Raw genomic sequence first — 10462 nt, 5'->3', positions numbered from 1 at the left:
TATCGATAGAGAATTGTCTCTATAATAATAAATACAAAATGCATGAATTAAAATATATTTAAGCGTATCTTAGGACGAGGCAACGCCGTGCAGCTTACCAGTATATATTAAACATTCAAAATTTACGGTTTAAAGATCTGACAAGTGCAGGATTTTATTTTATATAAATAGATTTCTTGATTCAAATTAAATTCACATTTTCGACTTATAAAACAGTGTCTGATTTAAGAAAACCCAGATAATATTTTTTTCTGTCTGATAGACTGAAAAGCCTCGGTCGTGCACATATGTGTCAAAATAATAGAAAATCAACTGTTTAAAAATCACAGTAGGTGCAAGCTCAGCTGCAGAGGATAGTCGATACCTTCTCTCAAACAGCCAGGAAGATCGGCCTACAGATAAACGTAGGAAAGACAGAAGTGACGTATCAGCCCTAACCAGATAACAGCTACCCCGAGAGCCTATAATAACAATCAACGGCGAGGTGCTAAAAGGTTTTGAGAACTTCAAATAACTTGGAAGCACTCTAAGCACTGATAACTGTTCTGACAAAGAAATAAGCTGCTGGATCGAGAGCGCATGTGCTTCCTTTGGAATGCTAGAAAAGCGGCTCGGGAGAAAAATACCCCCCCCCTTTTTTTTTAAAAAGAAGAGGTATTTTTCTCTGTAAATTAATCAAAGTTTCATACCACCAACTGACTTTATATACACCGGATATACCAACAACTTGGTTGGAAAATAATTATACAACGAGGTGAGGAATGATAGATGAATAAAGAATCAGACATTTCTCTACTCAAACATACCCGTCTACTTGTTTGTTTATTTTTCTTTTCTTTACTCTCATGATTCCGGTATTTTCCGCATTGCTTTTGGCTTTTAAAGCTTCCATATATTCCTTTACCAACAATTCTTCAAGCAAACTACCATCTACTTATATATATATATATATATATATATATATATATATATATATATATATATATATATATATATAAAGTCGTGAGCACAAAAATGGGCCAAACAAATTTTATAAATTTTATTGCACTAAAAGTTATATTGAACAAAGAATAATTGAATAAGGAAACTTAAAGGAGACTAATACAACAGAAGAAGACATTTACTTTAATAAATGCTTATGATAAAATCTCATTCCCTTTTTATTTCTTTATAAGATCAATCCTTTTAGACATGCTCTCAACCAAAGTGGAACACTGTGAAGAGGAGATGCTATTCCATTCGCTTTGCACAGTCTCCTACAGTTTGTCATTGTTCTCAACATTTCTTCCGGACAATGCACGAGATATTATGAGCCACACATATTCTCGATTGGATTTAAATCAGGGCTTTGACTTGCCCAAAATATCACATCAATTGTATTATCAGAAAACCAGTTTTTTTCTGAGTTTAGCAGTGTGTGCAGGGGCAGTATCATGGCGAAAAATAATATGCTGGAATATTCCCAGCTTCTGTTTCTAACATTCGAATGTATTCCTTTGCATTGATTGACTTCTCACATTTAATAACTTCTCCAACTCCTGCTGCAGTAAAAGTTCCTCATACAATTATCCCCCTCATCCCCGTGTTTAACTGGTGTTTATTGCAACTTGACAAGAATCTTGTTCCAGTTCTTCGATTGCACCGTTTATCACTAACAAGACAAAATCTTGATTCCTTCTAACCGGAAATATTCCTGAACCAGTCTGTATCTTTCTTGCCATAACACTAGAAAAATCCCTTTCTATCTTTGATGTTCTTCTTATATAAAAATGGCTTCTTTGCACGCCTTTTAGGGGAAAATCCCATTTCTTCCATTCGTCTAGATATAGTATATCAAGAAAGAATATTTCCAGCCTCTGTTTATAATTCTTTTCTATGGGCAACATAAGTTTTCTATCGATCCTTCAAAACAGTTAATTTAAGCCTGTGGTCGTCCTTCAAAGTTTATGCACTAGGGCGACCGAACCCTGATTTTCCTTTTACCAAGCGTTCGACTTCGAACCGTTCGCCAATTCGCTTCACTACAGAAAGAAATGTTTTCACATTCTCTTTTCTTAAAATATCAAAACTCTGTAAGTCATTTTGGACTGCCTTAATCCTGTTATTCGGTTTTTTATATCCTCGGCAAGATGCGGCCGTACCACTTTTAGGATTAATTTCTTCACTAATAATGAGCTACAAAATAGAAATTTTCAGTTAAAATAAACAAAAATTCATGGAGAAACATGGGAAAATCGATTTCTTCCTTCTTTTACTCTTGGCCCATTCTTTTTTTTTTTTTTTGCTTAGTACATATATACATATATATATATATATATACATATATATATATGCATATATATATATATATATATATATATATATATATATATATATATATATATATATAAACTAACGTAATATTAAAAAATCACATTTTACAACACCTAGGTTTAAAATAGGTCAGATCACTACATATCTATGCTTCTCGCTTAAAAAAGCACACACAAAGTAAGGGTTGAACCTAAGGTCAACTGGGCCTTTGTCCTGCAAGTGCCTACTCATTGGCTGATTATGAGGGCGCGGTGGAAACTAGGAAGCTGATTGGCTAACTAAAAACTCAATAGAATGTGCGTATATAAAAACGCGAGGTAACCACAACTCTTCGCATAAGCTTGACTGATCCTAGCGTTGATATAACGCGGAATATTCTGTGTAGCTTAATTGCTATATATATTTTTATAAATTAGTACTATATATATATATATATATATATATATATATATATATATATATATATAGTGATTCTATTTTAGATATAAACCCAGTGTATCTTCAGTATTAATTGACTAACGAGCTGATCTTAAGAATTTGCCTGAAACATCTACTTATACATTAAAATAATTATGTTTATATAAATAAATTTATACTATATATATATATTTATATACACATACCTAATATTTTTTTTAACTCACGTCCATCCCAAACAACACACATCGCCACTTGTACATAAGAGGCTATTAATTTAGGGGAGAGAAGCAAGATCTTAGTTTACGTCACAATTTCAGTGTAGTCACGGAAGCAGATAGCAGGAAGAGAATTTCAAAGGTTAGTTAATTAATACTATTAGAGTCGAAGGCTTTTCGGTATTAAGGGACCGATACGGTGAAAGCTGTGATTGTGTTGCTCAGCGGGGTTGACTGAGGTATGTACACCAAAGAGAGGGAACAGGTGCAATGCATTCATCAAGGCACATTCCATTAAAATACTTGTAAATCATGCAATATTGCGCCGATGGGACAGAGATTGGAGCGGAACCCATTACTTTGGAGACTCTTGTTTCGACGCTGTCCAAGGAGAGACTAGCCGTAAATATACCGACGCAGATGTAACAGCAATACTCCATGTATAAGCGAATGGGAGTTTTGTAGACGTACAGGGGACTCTCAAGGTACGAGTAATCTAGCACGATAGAGGGAACCCAAAGAAAGAACTCTCAGGTAGGGTGTAATATGTAGAAAAATATATGTTTACGCAGACATACATGAATGCACACACATGTATATATACGCATAACTAATATTAAATATATATTATATATAGAGAGATCTGTATATATATATATATACACATATATATACACACACATTTCTCACACTATATATAACACCTACACCTACACACATGCATACACGTACATCTATGTGTGTGTGTGTGTGCGCGCGCGTGTGTGTGTGTATCTTTATAGGTGTGTGGGCGTTATATCTTCTCAGCTGATTATTCCTTAACAAAAGCCTTTATCTCAAACCCATTTCGTAAGAAGAGCAGTAAGTGACACGCACTTGCTCTATTTGACAATGCGAGATGTCTCACGTACAAATACTTTGGCTGCCTGGCTGGTCCATTCATTACACCGACTATGGCAGAACGCGCTGGTGACATCTCCTTTCATTTTTTCTAACTTCCGAAACCTCCTTTGAACAACTTCTACTGACTCTCATACGAAGAATGGCAGAATCCTTTGCTTCCGAGGCGATATTACAGCACAGGTCAGAAAAAAAAATTCCATTTTGCGTAAAGTCGTGTTATTCTCATAACCAATCAAAAGACGTCTAACTTCAATACATTCGAATATGCGCATACACACACAAATACATATATATTTGCATATATATATATATATATACATATATATGCATATATATATATATATATATATATATATATATATATATATATATATATATATATATGTACCAGAAGTACACATTCAAAAGCCAAATATATATTCATTTCTTCTTTTCATTATATCTTGTTTTGTGTTACACGTGTTTCGTTGAAATTTAGGAAAACACAAAACAATTCACCATAGTTTTTATGTTCCCCTGTAAAAACAAAGCAGTTCCATTTTTTATTGATACATTATATATATATATATATATATATATATATATATATATATATATGCATATATACATATATAAATGCAAATGTTTTGTTATTTTGTATATATATATATATATATATATATATATATATATATATATATATATATATATATATATATATATATATATCCTAGAGTCCACACCAGTGGACTGATCATGACTAAATCTGGCAGGATGATGCTTCGCAGTATACGGACGGTGCCCACCATTTTAAAGGTTAAAGTTAAAGGTCAATGTAATCATCATCATCATCATCATCATCATCATCATCATTATTCTTGGACCTCAGTTTCACTACACTCTCTCATTAGCACTCAAAAGATCTTCCTTGGAGATGAATGTATCTCGTTGTATTCTATCTGAAAAGTTAACTTTCGTGATCGATTTATGAGATGATTGGTGTCTCCTCAGTACAAATGATGAAACAAGTTCATCTGTGGCACGTGCCCAGCAAACTGAACACGTCTCTTGCAAATTGAGCTTGATACTCTCGGTAAGTTTCCTTATATAATTTCTAGAGTTTGGTGATTTATCCATAAGTGATTGAGTACTCCTCTCAAAAGACGTGTGTAACATACATCCAAACGACACTGTTATTTTGCTGAAAGAGTCCAAGTTTCAGATCCATAGAGTAAGATTGGCCAATAGGTGCGCGGAAAAACTTCTTCTTAAACTATGGTATGACGATAAAAAAAACACCGTAGCGAAGCAGCAAGTATTCATATACCGACAAGATTATGAATTACGCTACAAACTGCACCTGGGTTCCAAATACACAAAAAACTAGTCAATCTGGTTCTACTGTTGACATTTGTCCAGCCTCTGCCACTCGGGGTGACTGATCCAGAACAGTACTGGACTACAATAAAGAAATCAATTCAAGACAGTGCTATGATATTTTTGGGAGACAGTCCAGGAGAAACCCAGGTTGGTTTTCTGCCTCACTTTCGACCATCCAGCCAGTTCTCGAAGAAAAATGATATGCCTTTATCTCCCATAAAATCAGACCAACTAGGAAAAGTAAAGAATACGACAGGAAATGCCATGCTAAAGCTCAAGTGTCACTAAAAAAATATGTGAAGGAGTATTGGGATTCTCTTTGCTCTGCAATTGAAACAGCCCGTGATGCAGTATACATTCGAAGAATGTATTCTTGAATAAAGTCTGTAATAGGGCCTTCCAATCAATCACACGATATCCTTCAGCGTAAGGGCGGTACAATAATGGATAATTCTGAGAAATTAGATTGATGGATTGAACATTACACTGGCTCGTGTAATGGCGACAACAACGTGTCTCACCGGGTTATTCAGTCAATCAATCCTTTCTTAACCCTAAATGAACGAGATGAAGAAACAACTATCCAAGAGGTAGCCAAAGTAATATTTGCTCTCCGCAACAATAAAGCTGCAGGTGAGGACACAATATCCGCTGAGCTTCTCAAGGCAAGCTTAGATGTTCTTACCGAACACATCCATCGGCTTATCCTCAACTGCTGGGCCCACAAATCTGTTCCACAAGATTTCAAAGATGCAAAAATTATAACACTTTTCAAAAACAAAGGTTCAAGAGGGGATTGCAACAATTACCGTGACATCTCACTTCTCGCTGTAACTAGGAAAGTGATGGCCCGTATGCTCCACTCCCGTCTACAGAAAATTGCCGAGACTGTGTATCCTGAATCGCAATGTGGTTTTAGGGCAGGTCGGTCAACTACAGGCATGATCTTCTGTGTCAGACAGTTCCAGATGAAGGCACGAGAACAGCAACAACCACTACATATAGCTTTCATAGACCTGACAAAAGCATTTTCCTCGTCCTTGGAAAAGCAGGCAATCCCCTAACCTGCTGTCACTCATCAAAGCGTTTCACGAGAACATGCATGGACGAGTTCGGTATGGAGGAGACTTGTCTGACCGGTTTCAAATCAATCGCGGAGTCAAACAGGACTGCGTGCTCGCCCCAGCCCTCTTCGGGATGTACTCCTTTGTTTTCAAACACGCTTATCAGAATGCCGATAAATCTGTGGGGGTTTAGATCCTCACCCGTGACGATGGGAATTTCTTTACCCTCTCACGACACAAAGCCAAGTGGAGAGTTCAGGAACAAACTCTCTACGCTGATGCTGCTGCTCTTTGCACATTCTAACGACTGCTAGATTCTTTCTTAAACTCATTTCGGACTATCAGTCTTAAGAAAACCGTCATCCTCTCTCAATCATCAGAGAGTGTTAATTTTACAATACATAATACAACTCTGGAGAATGTGAATAAATTCATATACCTTGCTGCGAACATTGCCAATAACATTACTCTTTTCCTCGAACTTAGTACGCGACTTGACCTAGCCTCTACCACATTTGGAAGGCTAACGCAGCGCGTTTGGAAAAACAAGTATCTGACCATAAAGCCAAGAGTCCGAAGCGTGCATGTTGTGTATCCTTCTCTATGGGGCTGGGATGTGGTCGCCATATCGTCCTCAAGAGACCTATGTTAGTGCCTTCCATACAATATATCTCCGATCAATCATTGGCGTTTCATGAGAGGACAGAATGACAAACAAAGAGTTCTTCAGACTGACGAAACTTAAGTTTATGAGACTTCCATGTAAACCTAATGTAATGTGAACGCCTACCTCACAATGTATTACAGGGCGTTTTAAAAGAGGGTACTCGTCCTGTTTGTCGTCCGCGTCTCAGATTCATTAATGTGTTAAAATTTATGCCGGGAAAGTGGGAGATTAGTCGGAAAACCACAAAAAATAACTCATAGTACGTCGATCCAAGATACCATAGTTTTGACCTCTATAGCATTGTCGCTCACGCCAGACGCTTGCGATATATATATATATATATATATATATATATATATATATATATATATATATATATATATATATATATATATATATATATCGGGAAAGAGAGAAATAGATGTATAGATGAATAGATATATTGATACAGGTAATATATATATAGATAGATAGATATGCATATGAGTATATAGATAAATTGGCTAAGATTCGAGCAAATATGTGAATTACTGCTGTCTATCTATTTATCTACCTATCTACATTTTGTATATATATATATATATATATATATATATATATATATATATATATGTATATACATATATATATATATATATATATATATATGAAAGAGAAAGACAGAGAAAGATTATATGTTGTTAGTTTGTATGCATGTGTATGAATGCATAGTCATATATGCTATTCTTTGCTCTCCTCCGCATACCATCCGACACACAAACATACACACATACGAACAAACACACACACATACTTATATATTTATATATATATATAACATATATATAATATATAATAATATATAGATAAATTGAATATATATATATATATATATATATATATATATAGGTACATAGGTGAGCTGGCTGAGCTTCGAGAGGACATGACGTGTGGTATTGTTAATAAATTGAATGCTGAATAAAAGTATCACACCGTATCGATATAAAAAATAAAAACAGTCCGGAAGTTCCTGCCGTTCCGTGCAGCATTTACGCTCTTTTGTACAGTACTGCCACCATTTTCGAGTTAGGCATTGTGCAATGGGCGATAAAACGGACCCAGAGTCGGCAAAGAAGTCACGTTCGATATTTCTTTGACTCTTCTTCATAATGGAACACGAAAGACATCATGATAGTGTCTATTTCAACGTACATCACATATCTTTCTATTTACTTTTAACTATTTTCACTTATTTCAAAACGATCTGTCTCTCTTTATGTCTCTGTCTGCCCATCTCTCTTTTGATTAAAATAATTTCATGAGTGTATATATATATATATACACCAGAGAAATAAAGAAAACAATACGGAAATATATGGGTATACAAGACTTAGCTATTCCTAGCAAACATTGTTTAATACTAAATGAAACTTGTAAGATGTTTGATGAACGGTGAAATGCGTGCAACTGCAAAACATAACAACTTTGTATATATATATATATATATATATATATATATATATATAGAGAGAGAGAGAGAGAGACAGAGAGAGAGAGAGAGATTGAGAGATTGATAGATACATACATTTACTAGACTAACCGTGACCCGTTGGGTCAGTATGTTATATTAGCTATGGAATTCATGTATGAGCGTGACACTTCTGACGTAAAGAAAATATTTTTTTGTTTACATAACAGAAACATTTCTATAAAAGTATATTAAAATGAAAAAAGAATATAGATAGATTTTCTATGAGTCGTTCTGTTTATTATAATTGATTATTTTTTTTTAAATTAAAGTTACTGAATAATAAGTGGTTGGCCATACTTATAGGTAAGTGTGCACTGAACAGATACCATAATACTTATTATAGTTAAATTCAAATTTTGATATATCTGCTTTTATTTACATCGTTCATGTCTGTATTACGTTTAAGTTATTTTAAACCCCACTCTTTCCATGTTAAATACTAATTTCGAAATAATAACGTTAATATTTCAGCGTCCCAAATGTGCTTATTATCTCTTGCTCTCAGCTAAAACCGCTGGCATTTATGTGAAAAAGGAGCCGAATGCATAAGTCTCTCTCTCTCTCTCTCTCTCTCTCTCTCTCTCTCTCTCCGCCAATATACATCCTCTAGTGGGCCCACATACCGAAACATGGAAACTGGGCATCCTGCGGCCTCAGGTTAAACTACAAGGACTCGGAGGAGGTTGGCCCACAGACATTTGACATGCAGGCCCACCGTCGTGTGGTTATGCCCTGGTGACTCATGAACCAACCCTCAGCTATGGGTGAAATAGTTCCACTGTCTTGTGGCTGTCTTGGAAAAGACAAAGGCTAAGGGAGTAAACCCCAACAGAAAATCTGGAGTTGATCCCCTAAGGCGGTAGGAAGACAGACCATTCTCCTTTCGACAACTCCTGCATCCTGATTCGTTCCCAGCCCTCTTGACACAACCCTGCAACTGGAAGTCATGACATCGACTTTTTGTTAACCTCAAGTCCGGCGGCGACAGGGAAACGGCAAAGCAGTATGTGTGGATACACTAGAAGCTGTAGCTGTGAACCTACACGTAGGCGATTTAGGACATGTGGTCGTTCCTCACTGAACCGAGGAAGTGGTGGGTCCGGCAGCCTCCTGAGTGACCGAGCAGCTCTCTTTAGGATCGCTCTGCTCGCCTCCGTAGAATGAGGACGGGGCTAGAAAAGGTGCCCTAAAAATATCCTGCTTCACCAAACCCTGGCCAGCATATCGCAGCTGGTGGGAATCCCTCTTAAGCGGTCGAAACAAAAGAAAAAAGAAAACAAAGGTGCTTACTCTAGCATTGTTGAATGTCCGAACCCTGCTCGACAATGCAAAAGCAAATCGACGTGAAAGACGAACAGCGCTTGTAGCTCGTGAGCTTGCTCGCTATAATATTGACATTGCAGCCCTAAGTGAGACTCGTTTTGCAGACAAACGCCAACTAACCGAAACTGGTGTGGGCGCAGTGCTGAGGAGCGGCGTGAAGCTGGTGTGAGTTTTGCTATCAAAACAACTCACGTACCAAAACTAGCAAGCATCCCTGAAGGTATCAACGACAGACTAATGAAAATGCAGTTACCTCTTGGACGCAACACCAGCGTTACGCTGGTCAGCGCCTATGCCTCAACGATGAGTAAACCTGATGAGGTCAAAGACAAGTTTTATGAAGAGCTGGACTCTCTCATTTTCTCAGTCCCACAGTCGGAGAAGCTTGTAATTCTTGGCGACTTCAATGCACGTGTTGGTACAGATCATCACGCCTGACACATCATTGGAAAGCATGGAGTAGGCAAATGCAATAGCAATGGACTTCTTCTCCTTAGAACCTGTGCATCACATGATCTCAACATCACAAACACTATGTTCCGCCTTCCAAATCGCAATAAAACCACATGGATGCATTCACGCTCTCGGCACTGGCATCAAATCGACTGTCATTACCAGAGTCCAAGACAGGCAGGACGTGAGACTGGCCAAAGCCACGTGCGGGGCTGATTGTTGGACCGATCACCGC

The 10462-nt window shown here is 36.8% G+C and overlaps 1 protein-coding gene across 1 annotated transcript; it reads left to right on the top strand.

Annotated features, from left to right (window-relative positions):
• Positions 1–6308: 6308 nt before the first annotated feature.
• Positions 6309–10212, top strand: LOC145256129 (uncharacterized). Its single transcript, XM_080114714.1, has 2 exons — positions 6309–6409; positions 9879–10212. Exons 1-2 carry the CDS (start codon positions 6309–6311, stop codon positions 10210–10212), a joined length of 435 nt encoding a protein of 144 aa, XP_079970840.1.
• Positions 10213–10462: the final 250 nt, after the last annotated feature.

The sequence above is a fragment of the Euprymna scolopes genome, chromosome 32 (genome assembly GCF_053919585.1).
Source record: "Euprymna scolopes isolate OS-2025 chromosome 32, ASM5391958v1, whole genome shotgun sequence".
NCBI lineage: Eukaryota > Metazoa > Mollusca > Cephalopoda > Sepiida > Sepiolidae > Euprymna > Euprymna scolopes.
Note: the sequence above shows the minus strand (reverse complement) of the source record. Positions and strands in the feature narration are given on the sequence as shown.